General features: G+C 41.7%; 1 protein-coding gene across 12 annotated transcripts in view; it reads right to left on the bottom strand.

Moving 5' to 3' along the window:
* Window positions 1-25,549, bottom strand: part of eya4 (EYA transcriptional coactivator and phosphatase 4) — a 53,044-nt gene that overhangs the window by 6,857 nt on the left and 20,638 nt on the right. For 6 of the 12 annotated variants that reach the window (XM_020056468.3, XM_020056472.3, XM_034287906.1 and 3 more), the window contains 12 exons: window positions 18,104-18,153; window positions 15,785-15,906; window positions 13,320-13,412; window positions 12,922-12,999; window positions 12,750-12,816; window positions 12,101-12,243; window positions 9,207-9,350; window positions 8,731-8,810; window positions 5,076-5,250; window positions 3,661-3,800; window positions 3,377-3,460; window positions 194-283 (listed from right to left, as the gene is read on the bottom strand). In XM_020056468.3, coding sequence (XP_019912027.2) covers window positions 194-283; window positions 3,377-3,460; window positions 3,661-3,800; window positions 5,076-5,250; window positions 8,731-8,810; window positions 9,207-9,350; window positions 12,101-12,243; window positions 12,750-12,816; window positions 12,922-12,999; window positions 13,320-13,412; window positions 15,785-15,906; window positions 18,104-18,153 — 1,266 coding nt within the window. Of the gene's footprint in view, window positions 1-193; window positions 284-3,376; window positions 3,461-3,660; window positions 3,801-5,075; window positions 5,251-8,730; window positions 8,811-9,206; window positions 9,351-12,100; window positions 12,244-12,749; window positions 12,817-12,921; window positions 13,000-13,319; window positions 13,413-15,784; window positions 15,907-18,103; window positions 18,154-24,142; window positions 24,503-25,549 lie in introns of those variants that run through there. The other 6 variants (XM_020056474.3, XM_020056470.3, XM_020056473.3 and 3 more) reach the window with 3 other exon arrangements.

Here is a 25,549-nt window from a genome sequence, read left to right on the forward strand (position 1 = left end):
TCGTTGAAGAAAAGTGTGTGTGTGTGTTTCTATGCTAACCTACCTGTATGTCGTTGAAGAAAAGTGTGTGCGTGTGTTTCTATGCTAACCTACCTGTACGTTGTTGAAGAAAAGTGTGTGCGTGTGTTTCTATGCTAACCTACCGCTACTTTGTTGAAGAAAAGTGTGTGCGTGTGTTTCTATGTTAACCTACCTCTAAGTCGTTGAAGAACAGGTGTGTGTCAGCCAAGTTAAAGATCATCTCCTCCATCCTCAGCCCCAGGGTCACTGCCATGGGAGGGTCCTGACAACCAATCAACCAATTAAACAAACCAACTTTAAATGACATTTATTCATACAGCTGCTTTTAAATTATCAGTAGCCTCAAAGTCCATGTATACTGTATAGACTCCCAGCCTCATCATCAAAGTCCATGTATACTGTATAGACTCCCAGCCTCATCATCAAAGTCCATGTATACTGTATAGACTCCCAGCCTCATCATCAAAGTCCATGTATACTGTATAGACTCCCAGCCTCATCATCAAAGTCCATGTATACTGTATAGACACCCAGCCTCATCATCAAAGTCCATGTATACTGTATAGACTGTGTGTGTCTGTGTGTGTGTAGACTGTGTGTGTGTGTGTAGACTGTGTGTGTGTGTCTGTGTGTGGGGTTGCGGGGCAGCTCAGCTGTAAAAACCATCATCTGTGATAGGTCAGGGGGTTAGCCGCCTGATGAGCGATTCGCTGACACCACGAGGCACCCAGAATAGAAATACACTGAACACAAGAGAAACAGAGAGAGAAGAGGAAGGTGGAGAGAGAGAGAGAGAGAGAGAGACGGGGGAGAAAAATAAAGGGAGAAGGGGGTGGATTAAAAGAAGAGAAAAAAAAAAGAAAAAGAGAAGGGAAAGAGATAAAGAGTCAGAGGGAGAGAAGAGACAGAAGGAGGGCATCAGTGTCCACAGACAGGACCGGCCTATAGATGAAGTCACAGACAGGACCAGCCTATAGATGAAGTCACAGACAGGACCAGCCTACAGATGAAGTCACAGACAGGACCAGCCTATAGATGAAGTCACAGACAGGACCAGCCTATAGATGAAGTCACAGACAGGGCCAGCCTATAGAGGAAGTCACAGACAGGACCAGCCTATAGATGAAGTCACAGACAGGACCAGCCTATAGAGGAAGTCAAAGACAGGACCAGCCTATAGAAGAACTCACAGACAGGACCAGCCTATAGTGGAAGTCACAGACAGGACCAGCCTATAGAGGAAGTCACAGACAGGACCAGCATATAGAGGAAGTCACAGACAGGACCAGCCTATAGAAGAAGTCACAGACAGGACCAGCATATAGATGAAGTCACAGACAGGGCCAGACTATAGAGGAAGTCACAGACAGGACCAGCCTATAGATGAAGTCACAGACAGGACCAGCCTATAGATGAAGTCACAGACAGGGCCAGACTATAGAGGAAGTCACAGATAGGACCAGACTATATAGGAAGTCACAGACAGGACCAGCATATAGATGAAGTCACAGACAGGGCCAGACTATAGAGGAAGTCAAAGACAGGACCACACTATAGAGGAAGTCACAGACAGGACCAGCATATAGATGAAGTCACAGACAGGACCAGCCTATAGATGAAGTCACAGACAGGACCAGCCTATAGAGGAAGTCACAGACAGGACCAGCAAATAGATGAAGTCACAGACAGGACCAGCCTATAGATGAAGTCACAGACAGGACCAGCCTATAGAGGAAGTCACAGACAGGACCAGCATATAGATGAAGTCACAGACAGGACCAGCATATAGAGGAAGTCACAGACAGGACCAGCATATCGATGAAGTCACAGACAGGACCAGCATAGAGATGAAGTCAGGTCCAGAATACTGTCTGTACAATAACTATTAAACAGCATGATACCTCTCAAAATACCACCCACAGCTTTTAAATACTGGCCTGCTGGCATCAATCATACATTAGCTAATGTCTCCTTTGGATAAATATTTAATGGTTATAATGAGTTTATTTTATTAGATTTTATCAGGTTATTTTAGAAGCCACCTGTACCAAAGGGGAATATACGCCAGGTTCCAAGAGGGCACTCTACTCCCAGTCTAGTACACTACTACTGAAAGGGCTCAATGGGAATAGGGTGCCATTAAAGGGCTCTAGTCAGAAGTCATGCACAACGTGGGAAAGCACATGTTAATTGGGACGCAGTCTGATCCACGGTTACCATGGCAATCAGACAGTAACATCTACAGTGGAATGATGTCATCATTTATCCACCATAACCTCCCTGATGACAAGTGTTAGCGTGTTATGTGGAGCTCTGCAGCTTCCCACACACACAACTATTTAGGAAAGACTTGGGTCTGTCCACTAAAACCGCCTGCAGTGTCCATTAAACACGCAGTTTCACAGCATCAGAGAACTCCAAGGTCCACAAACCCCATGCAGTGGAACACTCAGGAAACAGCATCACCCAATGAAACCATGTGAGCCTGATGAGGGGACATGAACCTGCAGCAAGCTGGCAAAACATGCACCTTCTCAACAGGGACGTCACATAGTGGATGGAGGAGTTTCCAAACTCAAAACAGAGATGCTGACTCTAGGTCAGAAGATAGGAGGAGATCTGCTGTCATATAAGAAAATGAATCTCGGTGGTCTCAAACCAAACAGTTAAGGTCCTCTGAACCCTGACCTCTCTTTTAACGAACCTCCAGGGGTGTGAACCTCAGGGTAGTCGGGGTTCTGGAGCTATAGGGACTCTTGTCCCCAGACCCAGCTGTCACTCTCACATGCTGACTTGCTCACTTCAGAACCTGAGAGCTAGAAACATGCCTCTGTAGTACCTGGCCTGATGACTCCTGGACATCTTCGTTCCAAGTCTACCTGGTCAGGTGGCTGATCTTGGGCTGTGCACTTTGTCTCAACCTGACGATTCTAGTTGTCCTCTTTGTCTTATTAGCATTTAGCATTTTGTTTTAACCTCTTAACATTGGCCTACGAAAAGCACACATTCATTTATATTTTCTCAGGAAGATCTGACTTTTTGAACCTTCCACAACAACAGTGGTTGAAAGCCAACCTACATACTCCTGATGAGCAGGTCTTGAAATCTGAATCTTTTTGATCTGCTGGTCCGCTTTGAATTTTAGAATCTGTTGTAGAGGATTGGTCACCCTCATGAACATGGCTCCTCTCTAGGTTTCTTCCTGTGTTGCAGCCATTTTAGAGAGCTTTTTTCGTAGCCATTGTGCTTTAGCATATTTTGCATGTGCATACACTTCTGCCTGTCCATGAACTAATGATGTAAATTGATGGACTGGTTGTGGGCGGAGTAAGGGCAGGACAGGGGCGTGTCTCACCTTGCCGTATTTCTGTGCATAGGAGCCTGTCAGCAGGGAGTGGAAGACTATGATGGTCTCATCCAAATCCCAGACAAACACCCTCTATAGAGAGAGATGGGGCACAGAGTGGGGGAGATTGGTGAGAGAATAATTGTGGCAATGATGTAACCAGAGCTTGTGTGTGTGTATTTGTGTGTGTTGTTAGTCTGTGTGTGTGTGTTGTTAGTCTGTGTGTGTGTGACTGTGTTGTTAGTCTGTGTGTGTGTTGTGTGTGTTGTTAGTCTGTGTGTAGTTGTGTGTACCTCCAGGTCACTGTCAGGTGGTGGTGAGGGGTTGTTTTTTCGGCCCCGCCCTCTGGCCTTAGCCCCTCCTCCACTCCGACAGCCACGTTCATCCAGCTCCTTTATGGGTGTCGATGGACTCTGTACTGTGTTGAAGTCCTCTGAATACACACACACCCACCCACACACAAACACACATACACACACACATATACACACACACACACACACACATACACACACACACACACACAGAAATGGGAAAGGGTCAGACAGCAGTTAGTGTCCTTACTAGTGTCTCAGAGTAAAAGTGATCTAAGATCTGGTGTAATCTAATGGATCTAGGATCAGGCCACAACATTTAAGTAATTCGGTTAATTAAAACAGGACTGTTTAATTCCTGTCCTGCTGGTCACTTCAGTTTTTCGTTTCAAACAGGTTTCTACTCAGGTAAACAGGTTTCTACTCAGGTAAACAGGTTTCTACTCAGGTAAACAGGTTTCTACTCAGGTAAACAGGTTTCTACTCAGGTAAACACTCAGGTAAACAGGTTTCTACTCAGGTAAACACTCAGGTAAACAGGTTTCTACTCAGGTAAACAGGTTTCTACTCAGGTAAACACTCAGGTAAACAGGTTTCTACTCAGGTAAACACTCAGGTAAACACTCAGGTAAACAGGTTTCTACTCAGGTAAACACTCGGGTAAACAGGTTTCTACTCAGGTAAACAGGTTTCTACTCAGGTAAACACTCAGGTAAACAGGTTTCTACTCAGGTAAACACTCAGGTAAACAGGTTTCTACTCAGGTAAACACTCAGGTAAACAGGTTTCTACTCAGGTAAACACACACACAGGCATTTGAACACACATTGAGCCCCATATTCCCCCGTTGTAGTGGTTAACCAGAAACAGATGTCTTGCTTCTACTCTCATTAGTCTCAATCAGAGGGGGGTGTCTGAGACAGAAACACAAGGACAGGCTCCCTTAATCACAACTTCTAATTTGCTGCCAACACAAACCAGAATGAGGACAGTGAAAAAGTGATAGGGTTAAACAGAAAGAAAGACAGAAATAACAAGGACCATTACACCCTGGAATGCTTTAGTTTTGCTCCTCCTCCCTTATTTCTTTCCATCTCTCTCCTTCTTTCTCTCCCCGTATCTATTTCTCTTTCCTCTCTGTCAGTCCCCTCTCTCTTGTCATTCTAATCAAAGTTTTGGCAGTTTTATTTTATGTAAACAGAGGCTGACAGCCATGTGGTATCAAGTAACCACGGTTACATAGCTCCTCTTCCTGTAGTTTCATCATCATTACCCACAGTGCAACGCTTCTCACACACACACACACACACACACAAACATTAACAATCTTACATAGATTCAAACACTGAACCAGGTGTAGGTCTGCAGCTGTGTGGTGATTGGCTGGGACGTACCTGGGTGGAGCTCAGCGGCCTGTCCTGTCATGATGGGGGCAGAGTCTTGCAACTGATAGGCTGACGAGGAGCCAGTTCCGTCAACGCTATTGGACGTCATGTAGGTTCCGTAGGTGGAGGCGGGGTAATACGGGGCGTACTGGTTTTGGCCAAATGTTGTGTACGAGGAATAGTCCTGAAAATGCAGAGACCAAGATGTTAGTAGACCACCCCGGTCAACACACCCCTCAACTGACGGAGAGAGAGAGGGGAGGAAGAGGGAGAGGGGGAGGGAGAGGGGAGGAAGAGGGACGGAGAGGGACAGGAAGTGGGTGGGGGAGAGGGAGAGGGGAGGAAGAGGGACGGAGAGAAGAAGAGGGAAATAGTCACAAATCAAACTACCTTTGAAACGATTTATTCAGATAAAAATAAAAGCAATTTCTTTATCCAGAACAGGTAAGTATTCCCCCAATTTACCATCACATGAAATGACTCAAAGAATCAGATGCATCAAAACAAGAGAGAGGAAGTAAGTTGGGAGGGTCCAGCCTTCAGTAAGATTAGTTTAACTTTTTAACAATTCTGTCCTCTTTTGGTCTTAACCACGTGGTTGAGTGGTAAGACGACACACTAAGATCAGCATATCATTCCACTGTCCGACAAATCATCCACACATGGAGAACATTCCAGACCACGGACCATCTACAATGAACTGGTCGTCCCACCAAACACCAAAGACCAAGAGCTGACTCAAAGACACACCAGCTGTTGACAGGTGCATTCATTTTTTCCACCCTATGAAATAGAATTTAAGTTTATTAAATGGTTTCAAATGTATTTATTTGTATGACTTGTTAAATGTGGTTCCCTTTTTAAAAGTGCTGAGAAATGATTACAATATTTAATTGTGATTATCGCATAAACGTCTGTAATTAATCGCCATTTTAGAATGTGTTTACATTTCGTGCCAAATTAACAACTTTCTGTTTAAAAAGCAGTGCGTTATGTTAAAGACATTCTGTTTTATTGCAAACTATGGAAACTGATTGATTTTCAATTGAATAAGTGCAGGAGCTGTGTTTTTCCAAGGTGGTCCATTAGAACAGGGTATGGCACGGCCCAAAATGTCTCCCCTCAAATGATCACAATGACTGGCAGAATCTATTGGTATCCAATGTAAATGTAAATAGAAAGTTGCTGGTCTATGATCCAATAGTTCTACCATTTTCTACCATTGTGCTCTTGATCAAGGCACCAAGTACAATAACCATTATGTTAGGACTGTTTAAAACTCCCATCAGCCCCTCTGTCAGGAAACAACCATTATGTTAGGACGGTTTAAAACCCCCATCAGCCCCTCTGTCTGGACAGCTGCAGGCATGTTATTCAACACTGAATCACACCAATGCTTTTATTGTGCTTTGATTATTAGGCTAAAATGGGGTTCAAATGAAGTTCAGATCGAGGTCTGCAACTATTTGATAGGTGTTTGGCCAAAGCCAAATATGTGTGTCTTTATTAAATGATTTCCAAATGCCATAAGGTAGACAAGGTATCCAGAGATGTTTATCCACAAAAATTAATCAGGATCAGATATTTAGTTTATTTATGCTCAGCATGGAAGTTGTAAGTTACGTGATTATAATACGTTTTAGTGGAAATATGACTGGCGACGAAATTAATGTCTAGTTTAGGCTAGCAACAGCATAAAATAACTGACCATGCTGAACGCAAGGTTAACAGGGGGACTTGTACGCACAGTGTCTTGGCATCAGTTTCAGAAAAGGGTCAGAGGAGAGGCAAGGCCGTTCTTCTTGTAGATTATCCAATTTCCAACTTGGAACAGCGCAGGCAGTGTTCTAGCGTATGAGCAGCCGATGGGTACACTCCTTTCACAGATAAACGGCGTGCCATCGTTGAAAGTGTCAGCGCTCCATTTAAGTGGACAGTAAACACGATTCACGTCAGGATTCACAGACAAGTGGACAGTAAACACGATTCACGTCAGGAATGTAGGCTATTCTATATTGTTGTATCAAAAAAAGCTAATGTGAAGGGCTCTTGAACATTCCAAATAAAGTTAGCCGTATACTGCAGCTAATGATTAAGTGACAGCTCCCGCTCAAGTCAAACACTAACTATGGATTTGAGGCAAAAAATAATAATGTTAACAGCGACAATTTCTTTTATGCCGTTAAGCATTTTTTTTAACAGTTTTTCCCGATTGCTTACAAGCATCGAACAATACAGAAGTTACAGTAACAAAACTCTTCACACAGTCAGCAAAATGGAAGTGTATGCGAACCAAACTGTGAATCATTTCTCATTGCTTTCACACAAAATATAAAGAAAATGTTTTCTATTTGTTAGAAAATATAATGTTAGAATATTTAGTCATTCCAAACATAGTTGATTGCAGTTTCAACTGAACACCGACCCAAGTGTTGTACACTGTACCCTTGGAGAGAAACGGCGAATGTGTGAAAGAACTCCGGTGTCAATATATCCAGGTAAGATGTCTGTTTAATAACCACACAGGGTATTTACACATTTACACATAATGTAAAGTACTGTAAAACTATGGATTTACTGTTTTTTTAGAGAGTAATGGAGATGGAGATAAATTAATCTTGGTGGATGAAGCTGGATTCAACCTGGCAAAAACACATAGCAGGGGAAGAAATGTGATGGATAGAGAGCCACCATGGATGTCCCAGGCCAGAGAGGAGCTAACATCACAATGTGTGCAGCACTGTCCAATGATGGTTTGCTGTTACACAAACCACTCATTGGCCCCTACAATACACAGAGGCTAGATATTATACTATACTTGTTAATGTATGTTTGTTTTTGTTGCAGCTCTGGAATTTGGGTAAATTCGTTTTTGGTTTGAACTATTTATTTTTTCAAAAGTAAAATGTACTATATGCAAAGATCAAAATAAAGGATATTCCTTCAATTTGATGCGTTTGTGATTCATTCTTGTTCCATACACTTTAGTAAAGTCATTAAAGTGAGTTTTTTTTCTTATTCTCTGACCAATCCTGATTTATGTGAAAAATTATGTAAATAATCTACAAGATAAAACTTCGTAATTTATGTGATGATCCCTGTTGTTTGTGTTTCTTAGGTCAGTGTGTTATGAGTGACAGTGTGTGTTTCTGAGTGAGAATTGTTGTGTTTTGGTGGAACAAGCTTGTTTTGGTAATGCACACTGTGTGAAGAGTTTTGTTATTGTGGTTTCAGTATTGACCGATGCTTGTAAGCAATGGAGAAAACCTGTAATTGCAAGCGTTAACGTGTTGTTTTTGACAGACCTACTTTTTACCAATGAATACAGATTAAAGATAGTTCAAATATCCCTGTGGTATAAGATGTAAAATAAATGTGTCATGATAATGACAGATCGCTTCAACATGAAACCCACAAAGACACACACACACAGACGAGACAGACAGACACACAGACAAGACAGTCAGACACACAGACAGACAGGCAGGCAGACAGGCAGACAGACAAACAGACAGTCAGACAGACAGACACATAGACAGACAGTCAGACAGACACACACACACGGACAAGACAGTCAGACACACAAACAGACAGACAGGCAGACAGACAAACAGACAGTCAGACTGACACACACAGACAGGTAGACAGACAGACAGGTAGATACCTGCTGTGATGCAGTGTAGTTGACTGGGTTGGAAACAGAGTTGTTGGAGTACAGACCAGTGGATGAAGTGAAACTGGACCCTAAAAAAGAGATTGAGTGAGAGATGGTGTGAGAGAGATGAGCAAGAGAGATGGTGTGAGAGAGATGAGCAAGAGAGATGGTGTGAGAGAGATGAGCAAGAGAGATGGTGTGAGAGAGATGAGCAAGAGAGATGGTGTGAGAGAGATGAGCAAGAGAGATGGTGTGAGAGAGATGAGCAAGAGAGATGGTGTGAGAGAGATGAGCAAGAGAGATGGTGTGAGAGAGATGGTGTGAGAGGGGAAAAAGGGTGAGTGAGATAGAGATGGACAGATGATGAACAGAAACATAAAGATATATAGAGGTTAACAGAGGTCAGTTCATCGTATTGATATTGAAGGCCTTGAGACATGCCAGTATATTAATCTACCATCTGTCATTGGGTCAGGGTCACTGACCTGGCATCTGATAGGGTGAGTAAGCTGTCTGTCCCGGCTGGGGGGTGGTGAAGCCTGGGCTGTAGCTGAGTCCGGTCTGCACAGGGGACTGGGTCTGGGAGAGACCCCCCTCTGTCTTGATCCCTGGTAACATGACCCCCAGGTCTGGAGACACACACTCTGTTACAGACTGAAATAGTCAATGTGTCACAATCCCCATAATGCCGAACGGGAAAATGTGATACTGGTAATTTTCCCATTTCACCATTCATTTATCCCAAAAGGAAATGTAGAATATCTTCCAATAAGGTAAGCCTTCAAGAAACACAGGCCTTATCTGAAGTGGATCCAAAAATCCCATGTGGCAGAAATGAATGGTGAAAAACGGAAAGAACCAATTCTGTTTTGACATTGGTTTTCATGGGGAATATGCCTTGGTCAGTAAAGGTTATAATTGAAATTACTCTTCGGTCTTCCAACACAAACTCAAAAATGTGTACCTAAGTGTGTGTATGTGTATCGGAGTGTGTGGGCCTGTGTGTGTGTATCGGAGTGTGTGTGTATCTGGGTGTGTATCTGAGTGTGTGTGTATGTATCGGAGTGTGTGTATGTGTACATGTTTCAGAGTGTGTTTGTATCTACAGTAAGTGTGTGCGTATGTGTGTGTGTATATCGGAGTGTGTGCATATATGTGTGTACGTGTGTGTGTGTATCTAAGTGTGTGTGTATCTGAATGTGTGTACGTATGTGTGTATCTAAGTGTGTGTGTATCTGAGTGTGTGTGTGTATCTGAGTGTGTGTGTGTCTGAGTGTGTTTTTATCTAAGTGTGTGTATATGTGTGTGTATCTGAGTGTGTGTGTGTCTGAGTGTGTGTGTATATGTGTGTGTATCTACAGGTGCTGGTCATATAATTAGAATATCATCAAACAGTTGATTTATTTCAGTAATTCCGTTCAAAAAGTGAAACTTGTATAATGTATACATTCATTCCACACAGACTGATATATTTCAAATTTCTTTAAATTTTGATGATTATAACTGACAACTAATGAAAACCCCAAATTCAGTATCTCAGAAAATTTGAATGTTGTGAAAAGGTTCAATATTGAAGAAACCTGGTGCCACACTCTAATCAGCTAATTAACCCAAAAAACCTGAAAAGGCCTTTAAATGGTCTCTCAGTCTAGTTCTGTAGGCAACACAATCATGGGGAAGACTGCTGACTTGACAGCTGTCCAGAAGATGACAATTGACACATTGCACAAGGAGGGCAAGACACAAAAGGTCATGGCTAAAGAGGCTGGCTGTTCATAGAGCTCTGTGTCCAAGCACATTAATAGAGAGGCGAAGGGAAGGAAAAGATGTGGTAGAAGAAAGTGTACAAGCAATAGGGATAACCGCACCCTGGAGACGATTGTGAAACAAAACCCATTCAAAAATGTGGGGGAGATTCACAAAGAGTGGACTGCAGCTGGAGTCAGTGCTTCAAGAACCACCACGGACAGACGTATGCAAGACATGGGTTTCAGCTGTCGCATTCCTTGTGTCAAGCCACTCTTGAACAAGATACAGCTTCAGAAGCGTCTCACCTGGGCTAAAGACAAAAAGGACTGGACTGCTGCTGAGTGGTCCAAAGTTATGTTCTCTGATTAAAGTACATTTTGCATTTCCTTTGGAAAACAAGGTCCCAGAGTCTGTAGGAAGAGAGGAGAGGCACAGAATCCACGTTGCTTGAAGTCCAGTGTAAAGTTTCCACAGTCAGTGATGGTTTGGGGTGCCATGTCATCTGCTGGTGTTGGTCCACTGTGTTTTCTGAGGTCCAAGGTCAACGCAGCCGTCTACCAGGAAGTTTTAGAGCACATCATGCTTCCTGCTGCTGACCAACTTTATGGAGATGCAGATTTCATTTTCCAACAGGACTTGGCACCTGCACACAGTGCCAAAACTACCAGTACCGGGTTTAAGGACCATGGTATCCCTGTTCTTAATTGCCAAGCAAACTTGCCTGACCTTAACCCTATAGAAAATCTATGGGGTATTGTGAAGAGGAAGATGCGATACACCAGACCCAACAATGCAGATGAGCTGAAGGCCACTATCAGAGCAACCTGGGCTCTCATAACACCTGAGCAGTGCCACAGACTGATCGACTCCATGCCACGACGCATTGCTGCAGTAATTCAGGCAAAAGGATCCCCAACTTAGTATTGAGTGCTGTACATGCTCATACTTTTCATGTTCATACTTTTCAGTTGACCAACATTTCTAAAAAATCATTTTTTTGTATTGGTCTTAAGTAATATTAAAATTTTCTGATACTGAATTTGGGATTTTCATTAGTTGTCAGTAACATTTGAAATATATCAGTCTGTGTGTAATTAATATAATATAATATACAAGTTTCACTTTTTGAATGGAATTACTGAAATAAATCAACTTTTTTATGATATTCTAATTATATGACCAGCACCTGTATGTATGTGTGTGTATCTGAGTGTGTGTATGGGTGTGTATCTGAGTGTGTGTATGGGTGTGTATCTGAGTGTGTGTATGTGTGTGTATGGGTGTGTATCTGAGTGTGTGTGTGTATCTGAGTGTGTGTATGTGTGTATGGGTGTGTGTCTGTGTGTATATGTGTGTATCTGAGTGTGTGTGTGTGTGTTTCTGAGTGTGTGTATGTGTGTGTTTCTGAGTGTGTGTATGTGTGTGTATCTGTGTGTATATGTGTGTGCATCTGAGTGTGTGTATGTGTGTATCTGAGTGTGTGTATCTGAGTGTGTGTATGTGTGTATCTGAGTGTGTGTATCTGAGTGTGTGTATGTGTGTATATGGGTGTGTATGTGTGTATATGGGTGTGTGTGTATATGTGTGTGTATCTCTGAGTGTGTGTATGTGTGTGTATCTGAGTGTGTACCATAGGTTGACAGTCCGTAGGCCTGTCCTGTCTGGGAGTAGGCGGTGTAGACGGTTGATGGCTGCATGCTGGTGAACTGGGATTGGCCAGCGTAGGTTGGCATGGGAGGGGCTGCCGGCGTGGACAGAATGTGGGGGTACGGCCTGAGAAGGGGAACACCTTTTCAGAACCGTACATGCACTATGTAGGCTAATGTACCCTAATGAACCTAATGTACCTTTATAAACCTAATGTACCTTTACAAGGCCAAATGTACCGTTATGAACCTAATGTACTTTAATAAACCACATTTATTTTTATAAACACAATGTACCTTTATTAACCTAATGTATTTCTAGAAAACAAATGTACCTTTATAAACCTCATTTAACTTTCTGAACCTAATGTACCTTTACAAGGCCAAATGTACCACTATGAAACTTTTATGAACCAAATGTATTTTTATAAACCCAATGTACCTTTATAAACCTAATCCCTTTTTATAAACCCAATGTAGCTTTATAAACCTAATCCCTTTTCATAAACCTAATGTAGCTTTATAAATGTAACGTGCCTTTTTAAATAATGTGTATCATTATAGACCTAATGTAAAGCAGGGAAGTCATCTGAAGTTCAGACAGTGTTGACATGGACAGAGTTCATTACTTACTTGGAAGGATAGATGGATGTGGAGTACTGATGAGCAGATCGAGGGCTGTATCCACTGCTGGTGATCACTGGCAATAAACAACAACAATCAACAAAAACAATTGGCAGCTGAAAAACAACACCTACACCAGAAAATGTGTTCAGATTCATGTTCTGGTGCGTGTTTGTGTTACCAGATCCTGTGTAACTGTCCAGTGTTGAGTCCCCACTGGTTGTGACTGTCTCACTGCTGTTCATAGGCTCTGTTTTAACTGGAGAGGAAAAGACAGAAGAAAAAAGTGGTCAGGAAAAAAGAACACAGGAAAAGAGAGGAGAAGATGATACGTGATAATTCACACAGAATAGTAGACATCTGCAGCAAGCATGGAAACACAACCTCATAAGTAACCGTGCATTTCTTCACTCAATTAGCCATTCCAGCATCACTTACTGTTCTCTTTTGAATGAGCGCATTATATAATCATAGACGAGCAGACACACACACTTCACGCTACACACACAGAACTGCAAAACACACACCACAACACAACCACTGCAAACTAGGGCAGGCCGCTGGTCTTTAGACACACACAGTCAATACCATAGTCCTTCCCACTGTGGCCGGGGGGCGGGCTACTGCAGCCCAGCAGCCAATCAGCCGTGTTTAGAATAGTCATGTTCTCTCCTGAATGGGCGGAGGGTTGGAGAGGGAGCGGGGTTACAACTCACAGGGAACCAGCCAATCGTCTCACCTCGACAAACTAAAAACACTGCAGGGTAATCAGGATACAGGCCAGGGAACAATGCTGGAGATGAACGGACACATTTTGTTTGTCTGCAATGGAAGGCGTGAAAACTGCATGAACCTGACGCTTGTTCGTCAAGCTACTGGGAGCCTGACCTGTCTGAGATTTGGATTAGAGTTGGACATTGCTGGTTTTGAACAATTCACTAATGTTGCCAAAAGGTTCCCAAACATTCAGTTGGGTCACTTAGGGTTTTGAATGGTACACCAAGGTTTAGAAAGGTTTCCAAAATGTCAGTCAGTATATAGAGTGGTGCCTACCAGTCACAGCTGGATTAGTTAAAAGGCCATTATATACATTAAATGTATATGTGCACATATTCATATGAATATATACACACACAAAAACACTTAGTTTAGTAGTAACAATTAGTAGTAATAACAACAGTTATGTTTATTAATAAACTATTTATCAATGGTTAATAAACTATAGTGATGTTTATTATTCCTCTTTGTTGAAGACACAAGTGTAATGATGTCAGATGAATTGCCATGGAAACTACTTCTGGCCAATGAGATGGCTGATGTCAGGTGAGGGCAGTGCTGGATACGTGGAGTGTTGTTTCAGTCCAGCACAGAGGGGCTGCTAAAACCATTAGCTATGACATCATCAGAACTCAATTTAATGCAGTCTAACATCCCTTAATACCCAGTCCAACTGGTGGGTGGGTGGCATGTTCTATTGTGTATGTGTCTCGGTGTGTGTGTGTGTCTGTGTGTGTGTGTGTGAGAAACGCTCATAAAAACAATGTTGTACATCCCTGTTTTTCTTATGTTAATAACAGAGAGAGAACTGCTCTAATCAACAGAGAGATGTTCTCCTGGGTAATCCTGAAATGATGAACAACTCTCTCTTTCTCCCTCTCTGTCTGTCCTTTTTACCCTCTGTCTCAAGTGTCCCTCCCCACCATAAATGCATCCTAATCTTTGAAATATTTGATCAAATGGCTGCAGGGCTGATATTTCCTGTTATTACACCTTTGTTTAACGAGGTAGCCGATTGAGAACCAATTCTCATTTACAATGACAACCTCCACAAAGGTAAAACAATTACAAGTCAACACATGGTTGCATATAAATACTATCAAACACTATGTACAATAAAATAGAAAAACAAGCGATCAACAGAGTTTACTAAAATGAACATGAAGATTATCTACACATGTAGATAATAAACACGTGTAGATAATAAACAAGTGTAGATAATAAACAAGTGTAAATAATAAACACACATAGATAATAAACACGGCAATAATAAATACACGTAGATAATAAACACACATAGATAATAAACACCATACCATTCTACCATGGCCTTCATAGAGACGAACCTCATCAAACATATTGCTCATAGCCTACATCACTTTTTAATCACAATGAAAATGTTTCAACAAGGAAGAACTGCTGCGTCTCTAGTCAGGTCTTATCTAGGAAGAAAGCTCAGATGCACTGGATGCTCAGTTCTCCCACTGTAGAACTGTGTCCTATTCCAAAAAAGCCTTTAAATTCAATTAAATTAAGACAGAGATAGAGAAAGAGAATGAGAGAGGAGAAGAGATATATATAGAGAGAGAGATAGAGGGAGAGGGGGAGCGAGAAAAAAGAGAGGGGGGAGAGATAGAGAGAGAGAGAGAGAGAGAGAGAGAGAGAGAGTGAGAGAGGGAGAGGGAAAAGGGGAGAGAGAAATAAAGAGGGAGTACAGAGTCGGCTGGTGTTGACAGCTGAGAGAGCGGTGATGCTTTAATGCTCTAGGAAATAGTTTCCAGTGCTCTGGGCATCGACTCAAACACACACACACACACACACTGTCTGCCAAGTGGTTAGCGGGAGAGAAGAGAAGTGCTTTACACACATTCTCCAAAGGTTTACTCTGTGTGTGTGTGTTTGTGTATGTGTGTGTTCGTGTATGTGTGTGTGTGTGTTTGTGTATGTGTGTGTTCGTGTATGTGTGTGTGTGTGTTTGTGTATGTGTGTGTTCGTGTATGTGTGTGTGTTTGTGTATGCGTGTGTGTGTGTGTTTGTAAACTAGCTAGCGTTACAGTAACTTAATTCTAAATGCTGTACAGGCTAATGATTATAACCCCATAGCCTCTTCAGTGTCTAAATTCAAAGTACATCATTCATGTCTCTGCCTTGCTCCTTCTGTCTTCGTCTTTGTGTCTCTGTACTTGTCTTGTCTTTCTTTCCCTCCTGGACCAGAACTCACTGCTTTAATATAAAGTGACGAGACATCCAACCTGTTTCACTCTCACCTCCGGTTCCGTTGGTGGTGATGGACGAGCCTGTCAGGTTGTTCTGGTCCAGCTTGGAGCCAGACGGGTCCCTGCCCACCACGCGGTTCTGAGGGCTGACTAGGTCCTGCATCTCCATAGGTCTGGCACACACAAACACCCACACACACACACACACACACACACACACACACCCACACACACACACACACACACACACCCACGCAAACACACACACACACACACACCCACACACACACACACACACACACACCCACACACACACACACCCACGCAAACACACACACACACACACACACCCACACACACACACACACACACACAAACACCCACACACACACAAACACCCACACACACACCCACACACACACACACACACACACAAACACCCACACACACACACACACCCACGCAAACACACACACACACAAGCAAACACATTCACGCGAGCACACACAAAAGAGAGTAAGAGAAGTCAGATATTTCCTCTTAAGCCAATGACATATTTTTAATAATGTATGCTTTTATTGACAGAGACAGTGAGGAAAGACAGAGGACAGAGTTCCTGTTGAAAGGCAGTGTGCTGGATTCTAACCCAAACTGCAGCAGCACATGTTCATCAGAGGCAGCAGACCAGTCCTCTGGACCAACCTGGACCACACGCACACACACGCACGCACGCACACACACACACACACACACACACACACACACACACACCATGCACACACACGAAAGCTCCCAATATGACCAGCAATGAACAGTTTCGTTACTAATGGTTCTGAGACATGACTGTGAGCCTGGATCAGTAGGATTCAACCCAAACCGTGGCTCTTCCAGTCAGCACATTACACCTCACACTGCTCAACACACACCACTCTGTCTCTGTGTGTGTGTGTGTGTGTGTGTGCAGAGGTTTGGAATGAAGCCATCCCATTGAAGTACACTACAGGATTACTATGCCTTCACACGTGACTTAAACCCTCAGAATGACTGACAGTTAGAAATAAACACAAATGTTGAACAGAGAGGAGAGAGGATTATACAAGGGAGAGGGAAACGGAGGGAAACTGAGGGAAACTGAGGGAAATGGAGAATTGTGGACAAAAACAGAGAGATGGGGAGAGATTAATTGGTGGGTGGGCAAGACCAAAAACCTGCACACCCTTTGGGTTTTGGGGAGTGAAAACAAATTCAATTATTAGGAGTTATCTTTGATTTGAAAACATGTTTCTCTTACTGTCCTCTCTCCCTCCTTCTCTCTTTCAACCTCCCCTCTCTCTTCTCTCTCTGTAACAGAACTGTAGTGTATCTGTAATAGATCTGTAGTGCATCTTTAATAGATCTGTAGTGTATCTTTAATAGATCTATAGTGTATCTGTAATAGATCTGTAGTGCATCTTTAATAGATCTGTAGTGTATCTTTAATAGATCTGTAGTGTATCTTTAATAGAACTGTAGTGTATCTTTAATAGATCTGTAGTGCATCTTTAATAGAACTGTAGTGTATCTTTAATAGATCTGTAGTGTATCTTTAATAGAAATGTAGTGCATCTTTAATAGATCTGTAGTGCATCTTTAATAGATATGTAGTGTATCTTTAATAGATCTGTAGTGTATCTTTAATAGATCTGTAGTGTATCTTTAATAGATCTGTAGTGTATCTGTAATAGATCTGTAGTGTATCTTTAATAGAACTGTGGTGTATCTTTAATAGAACTGTGGTGTATCTTTAATAGAACTGTGGTGTATCTTTAATATAACAGTAGTGTATCTTTAATAGAACTGTGGTGTATCTTTAATAGAACTGTGGTGTATCTTTAATAGAACTGTGGTGTATCTTTAATAGATCTGTAGTGTATCTTTAATAGAACTGTGGTGTATCTTTAATAGAACTGTAGTGTATCTTTAATAGAACTGTAGTGTATCTGTAATAGAACTGTAGTGTATCTTTAATAGAACTGTAGTGTATCTTTAATAGAACTGTGGTGTATCTTTAATAGAACTGTAGTGTATCTGTAATAGAACAATAGTTTAGCCTTGTGGTTGCAGCACTGAACCCTTTACTCAAAGGCTGCTAGCTCAAATCCCGGGCACTTCCAGGAAGAAAAGAAAAGCAAGGCAGACATTCCAAGACTGTATCTGTTAATGAAGATGTGTGTTCGCAGTCATCTTGGGAAAACAAAGGTGAAAGAACAAAAACAACATACCAATGTTGAAACATTTGCTTTCATTCAATGCAATTAAAGATGAAGAAAAGAACGAGGGGGTCTGTGTTGTCTCTGGGGTTCTGGTAACATGGTTCTAGGGGGTTGGTACCTGTTGTCTGGGAGGTCTGGAACATGGGCGTCGCTGTGTGATGTCTTCACCTGCAGAGAGACAAGACACAACCATATCATACACACATACACACATACACACAACCATGTCACACACACACGCAACCGTGTCACACACACATACACACAACCATGTCACACACACACGCAACCATGTCACACACGCATACACACACAACCATGTCACACACACACGCAACCATGTCATACACGCATACACACACAACCATGTCACACACACAACCATGTCACACACACACGCAACCATGTCACACACGCATACACACACAACCATGTCACACACACACGCAACCATGTCACACACGCATACACACACAACCATGTCACACACACACGCAACCATGTCACACACGCATACACACACAACCATGTCACACACACACGCAACCATGTCACACACGCATACACACACAACCATGTCACACACACAACCATGTCATACACACCCACACAAGAGGTGTAAAAAGTTCAAAGTAAAAGTACTCAACTGGGTTCGGCTGTGTTCACCACTTTTGGGAAGTATCTAATTAAGATCTAAATAACCAGGTAAAGGGAGTTCAAAACTAACTAGTGATCAATTAAATAAAAAGGAAGAGTGTAAATTATCAAATAAGGACACTGATGAGTTATGAACTCGGTTTACATGGTCATTTAACCCTTCTTTAGTAACTTCCCAAAACTGGTGAACGCAGCAGAGTACTTCTACTTTGTACTTTTTACACCCCTGACACACACACACACACACACACACACACACACACACAAACACACACACACACATCATGGCCCTAACAAGTGGAGTGAAAGTTAGTCCACTGACATACATTCTGACTGAACCCATGGATTTAGTCACAAAGCTCTGCTCCTGATCTCAAGCCTTTGTGCTCTGTAAACAAACAGGGACATATTACACACTTCAACATGTTGCTGTGTATTACGGGAAAATGTGGTTGCATTCAGTGATTAAAGCAAATAAAGGGCCCAGCAACTCATTCAAGACCTGTCTTGATGACTCCACGTTTAAGTTGTTTCAGATGATCTTATTCAGAGGGACTTTACAGTGAGTCATTTATTTTATTTTAGTGAGTCATTTTCTCACTGACTGACAGTGAGTCAGTGAGTCATTTTATTTTATGGGAATCACTGTGGGAATCGAACCCATAACCCTGTCATTATAAGCAGCATGTTTCACCAATGACAGATCTAAAAACTGACTGATCCAGTAACTGACAGATCCAGTAACTGACAGATCTAGAAGGTGACTGATCCAGTAACTGACAGATCTAAAAACTAACAGATCCAGTAGCTGACAGATCTAGAAGGTGACAGATCCAGTAACTGACAGATCTAAAAACTGACAGATCAAGAAACTGACAGATCCAGTAACTGATAGATCTAGAAACATTCTCCATCCATAACCACAGATTTAATATTGTTCTCCATCCATAACCACAGATGTAATATTGTTCTCCATCCATAACCACAGATGTAATATTGTTCTCCATCCATAACCACATATTTAATATTGTTCTCCACCCCTCACCACAGATGTAATATTGTTCTCCATCCATAACCACATATTTAATATTGTTCTCCACCCATAACCACAGATGTAATATTGTTCTCCATCCATAACCACAGATTTAATATTGTTCTCCACCCCTCACCACAGATGTAATAATGTTCTCCATCCATAACCACATATTTAATATTGTTCTCCCCCCATCACCACAGATGTAATATTGTTCTCCGTCCATAACCACATATTTAATATTGTTCTCCACCCATAACCACAGATTTAATATTGTTCTCCACCCATAAACACAGATGTAATATTGTTCTCCACCCATCACCACAGATGTAATATTGTTCTCCATCCATAACCACATATTTAATATTGTTCTCCACCCATAACCACAGATGTAATATTGTTCTCCATCCATCACCACAGACGTAATAATGTTCTCCACCCATCACCACATATTTAATATTGTTCTCCACCCATAAACACAGATGTAATATTGTTCTCCATCCATAACCACAGATTTAATATTGTTCTCCACCCCTCACCACAGATGTAATATTGTTCTCCATCCATAACCACAGATTTAATATTAGCTACCACAGCTCAGCTTCCACACTGCCTAAGCATCTTTGCTGCATCCAAACTCTACACCATACTCATCAGTTTCTTCTCTGCAATATGTCTAGATTGTAATATCTTTTTGATTACTTCTATGAACCATACATTTTCGGTTTTCTAACAGAACAGAATTCAGTTTGAGCCGTTAGGCAAGTCTTTCACAAATCCCGAACAATCCTAAAAATTTACACTTTACATGCTGAGTTTGCTTCAATTCCTTAAATTGTTGGCAAACCGTATCAAAAAGTAATATTCTTTGCCTATATGTTTGGCGGAGGAAACCAGGTAGCTGAAGTAAGATGTTAGACCCTGGCTACGTCTTGCTCTTACGGAAGTAAAAGCTAATCTCTTCCCACACCATGTCCTGACCCATCCTTCATACTGTAACCTCTCTATCACCAAGAAACATGGTCCCTAAGACCCATCAGGACAACAGCACAGCTAAGTGACAATAATGTGAGAATAACAAAGGGTCCCTTGATGAACCCTGACCCTGATTCACCTCTAATCCCTCACCTCTGACCCCTGAGAGGTCAAACATGGTGGTGGTGTCAGGTCAGAGTGCCACTCTACATCCTAAACGGAATCAATCAATAGTAGTCGGGCTGAGATGATGCATCAATCGATTAGTGCTGGACATGGTGGATACTGATAACACACACAGGGCTCAAATCTCACAGATTCATTTAGCACACTTGTAACATCAATGGCATGGTGGTGAAAACACACACACCCCTAAACTACACTCCCACCCTCCAGCAGGTCAGAGCCTTTAAATAGCACATGACTCCTCCCCTAATTTGCTAATGACTCCAGCCCTAATTAGGAGATGACCACCCCTAATGAGCAGGTATCTCCACCCAAAACAAGCAGATCACTCCACCCTTAATTAGCTGATGACTCCAGCCCTGATGACCAGATGACTCCAGCCCTAATGACAAGAGGACTCCAGCCCTAATGACCAGATGACTCCAGCCCTAATGACCAGATGACTCCAGCCCTAATGACCAGATGACTCCAGCCCTGATGACCAGATGACTCCACCCCTGATGTTGACTCCCCCCTTATAACCAGATGACTCCACCCCTGATAACCAGATGACTCCCCCCCCCTTATAACCAGATGACTCCACCCTGATGACCAGATGACTCCCCCCTAATGACCAGATGACTCCACCCCTGATAACCAGATGACTCCCCCCCTTATAACCAGATGACTCCACCATGATGACCAGATGACTCCCCCCTAATGACCAGATGACTCCACCCCTGATAACCAGATGACTCCACCCCTGATAACCAGATGACTCCACCCCTAATGACCAGATGACTCCCCCGTCACCCCTCTGCCGCAGTTCATAACCAAACTATTTGGGTCCTTCTCCTAGGTGGCCAAGCTTCCTGAAAGACCAGGCTGTCATCTGAGACACTGAAATAGGTGACCTCTGACCTGGTTGGCCAGGCGACAGCTCTAACACAGAGTGAATTAGAGAGAGAGAGAAAGAGAAGGAGAAAGATTGATCTGCCTGATCTCAGGGAAACCCCAAGAGTGTCTGCAAGGGGAATTGTTAATTAGTACTAATTAGAGTGATTAATTTATAGGTTAATTAGCAATTAAACCTGAGTGTAGACTCATTGAGACCTGGCTGAACCAATTGGTTAACGTGACAACAACCTTTGGAGAGACAGCAAAGCTTGGATTTGAAGAAAATATGTCCATTCTTGTAGATGGAGTTGGTTTAATGTAGAATAGACTATAAACTTGGGATTGTGCATTTAATTCTCCTTTGAGTTCTCGCAAAAAAGTGTAATACTTGTACCTTTAAATTTTTCTGTAAGAACGTGGTAACAGCCCATCTGCAAGAAGACATCTGATACACACACAGACCATTACCCAAGGACACACACCATTACTCAAGGACACACACATTTTAAATAAATTCCTCCACCACAAGCCTGAAACACTGTTCTTTAGCAGTTGTTTAGTTTACTTAATGCATTAATTAAACCATTAGTATGCATTTTAACCATAAAGTTAAATCATCAACACAGTGTTTTTTTCAGTTTTATAAATATGTCCAATACTATAGTGACTCTGGGTATAGTGACATCAAAAACAAACCCCCATAAGGAATAGGAAACAGCTGACTTAATAGATGAAATTATGTCTATTGATCAAACACTATCAAGAAGATATAAAGCAAAAGCCAAAAAAGTACTTAATTATATTATTAACTATATTGTTATTATTAATGTGATAATAATAATTATTATTATTCTCATTATTATTAGTAATGGGATAATCACAATATTAATAACTGGTATTATTATTAATGGGATAATAACAATAGTAATAACTGGTATAATTATTAATGGGATAATAACAATAGTAATAACTAGTATTATTATTAATGTGATAACAATAGTAATACCTGGTATTATTATTAATGTAATAATAACAATAGTAATAACTGGTATTATTATTAATGTGATAATAACAATAGTAATAACTGGTATTATTATTAATGGGATACTCATTCATGCTTTCTGCTTCTGTAAAATGAGGAAGTCAGGAAAAGGAAATTGAAATGTTCTCTGTGATTATTTTATGAATTATTATATGAACTACTTATAATAATATAAAAATATCTTAAAAGTTAGACAACATACACAATAAGACAAAATAATAATTCAAATATTTATATAATGGTTAGGTAATTACACTGTTAATAAATTCGATTACATTACTATTTTGTAAATACTACATTAAAATCTGACTTATTAAAATATAATTATCATTGAGTTGACTTATTTGTATACATTATTAAAACTTGTTTAACATGCCAATGTAATTATTTAACATGCCAATGTAATTATTTGACACGCCAATGTAATTATTTAACATGCCAATGTAATTATTTTACAATACATTAATGAAATTAGGAGAAGAAAAACAGGTCAGTGGTTGTAAAGTTTGCACGGACTAAGACTGTAACAAGGCCTTGATAAAATAAACGGGAATGATTGATTGATTGAAGAATGTATTGGCTTTTTTTTTACATCTAAGTACTGACCAGATAGAATGGTACTCTTTCTTTTATATTAATATCTGATTAGGAGTAATGTATTTACTTTATTCCTCTTCTTTCACCAGCAGGACAAAACTGAATAACCACAGCAATGATGCACTATTGATACATCACTAAATGTGTTAACTAAAGATTTAACACTATTAAAACATTGGTAAGTGTTAACTTTACTAAAGATATAACACAACTGAAACATCACTAAAAGTGTTAACTTAACTAAGGATGTCACACTATTTAAACATCAATTAAAATTACAGTTTATTGTGAGATGTGACAAAGAAAATATAAAAGGAACATTGTTACAAAGCAAATTGACAATCACCACTGCTAGTGAATATGGCGTTTTAATACTTACAGCTACAGACAAACTCTCCCATGTACAGAACTCCTTTACCAATCTGACACCTCCTGTACAGTACTCCTTTACCAATCTGACACCTCCTGTACAGAACTCCTTTACCAATCTGACACCTCCTCAGTCTGCTACTACAAATTAAAAGCGTTATGAGAACAGAGACGGATGGATAGAAAGGAAAAGTGAGCAATAAATGGAGAAAACGAGAGAAAGAACCAGAATTTGAGTAGGAGTGACTCTAGTCCAGAAGAATGGAAAGAAGAATAAAGTAGTAGTAGTAGTAGTAGAAGACTGTGGAGAGTGAAAAGAAAGAAGAGATAAAAGTAAAAAAAAATAGAGGGAGTTAAACTGATAGAGATAGAAATAGATAGATAAACAGATAGAAAGATGAATAGAATAATTCCAGTCTTACCTCAGTCTAAAGTCATGTCAAGAAGGGGTTTAGATCCGTACAGCGACAGAGTCTGATAAAATCCCCCAGAACCGACCTAGACCCACTACGGCTTCATGCCAACCAACACACGAGGTATCTCAGCGCTCTCTCCCCTGTATTGGTCTCTTTCTCCTCACTCTGTCTCTCTTCAGAGGAATAGTCGCTCTCGCTCTTTCTCTCCGTCTGTGGTGTTGTAAATGCAGACAGCCAGGCAGGAAAATGCAGGATAATGCAGGATAATGCAGGTTTAAAGTCAGGATAATGTCTACAGTGATGTGGTTAGAGGTGTCCGTTTCATTCTAACACAGCTCCCTTCTCTCCTCTCTCTCTGGTAAATGTGGAATACTTCACTTCTAGGTTCTCTGAAGCCTCTTTCTACTCCTCCCTCTCTCTTGACTACTCCTCCCTCTCTCTTGACTACTCCTCCCTCTCTCTCGACTAGTCCTCCCTCTCTCTCTCCTCCTCCTGCCTCTCCTTCCAGGCACTACACTAGTTGGACTACCAGGTTTCATGTGCCTTTGTGGACATTTACGGCAATTTTGAAGATCTTACAACGCTATATAGAATGTACACTGATTTAAATATCTCACAGAGCTGTAACTACCATAGCTCTAAACATTATGTCACTGATCAGGTTCATGCACACACACACACACACACACACACACACTGGGTGGGTTTCGAGTTCTACAACTACAGATTACTACCCAGATGAACGGTCCAGTGTGTAAAACTGCTCCCTACTTTTGGTTTGACACGGGGCCTTAGTCAACTTTAGCTCTGTTGCTATAGTGACAGCATGCTCCCATGTTCCTCTGCACCCCTCTGCCCCAATAAAGACCATGAGTGATGGAGAGAGCGCGTGTGTGTGTTTGTGTGTGTGTGTGAGTGAGTGAGTGTGTTTGTGTGTGTGAGTGAGTGTGTGTGTATGTGTGTCTGTGTGTGAGTGTGTGTGTGTGAGTGAGTGAGTGTGTGTGTATGTGTGTGTGTGTGTGTGAGTGTGTGTGAGTGTGTGTGTATGTGTGTGTGTGAGTGTGCGTGTGAGTGTGTGTGTGTGTGAGTGTGTGTGTGTGAGTGTGCGTGTGAGTGTATGTGTGTGTGTGTGTGTGTGTGTGTGTGTGTGTGTGTGTGTGTGTGTGTGTGTGAGTGTGTGTGTGTGTGTGTGTGGTGGGAGGGTTAGCTTTCACTACCGATTTGGGCGTCACCAAAGTGCTTGACATCTCAAACACATTATTATTAGACAAGACCCCTTCAGACCTGCAGAGACAGAGGCCGAGGGGGGGGCTGGCAGAGGCCGTGGGGGGGGGCTGGCAGAGGCCGAGGGGGGGGCTGGCAGAGGCCGAGGGGGGGGCTGGCAGAGGCCGAGGGGGGGGCTGGCAGAGGCAG

The sequence above is a fragment of the Esox lucius genome, chromosome 18 (genome assembly GCF_011004845.1).
Source record: "Esox lucius isolate fEsoLuc1 chromosome 18, fEsoLuc1.pri, whole genome shotgun sequence".
NCBI lineage: Eukaryota > Metazoa > Chordata > Actinopteri > Esociformes > Esocidae > Esox > Esox lucius.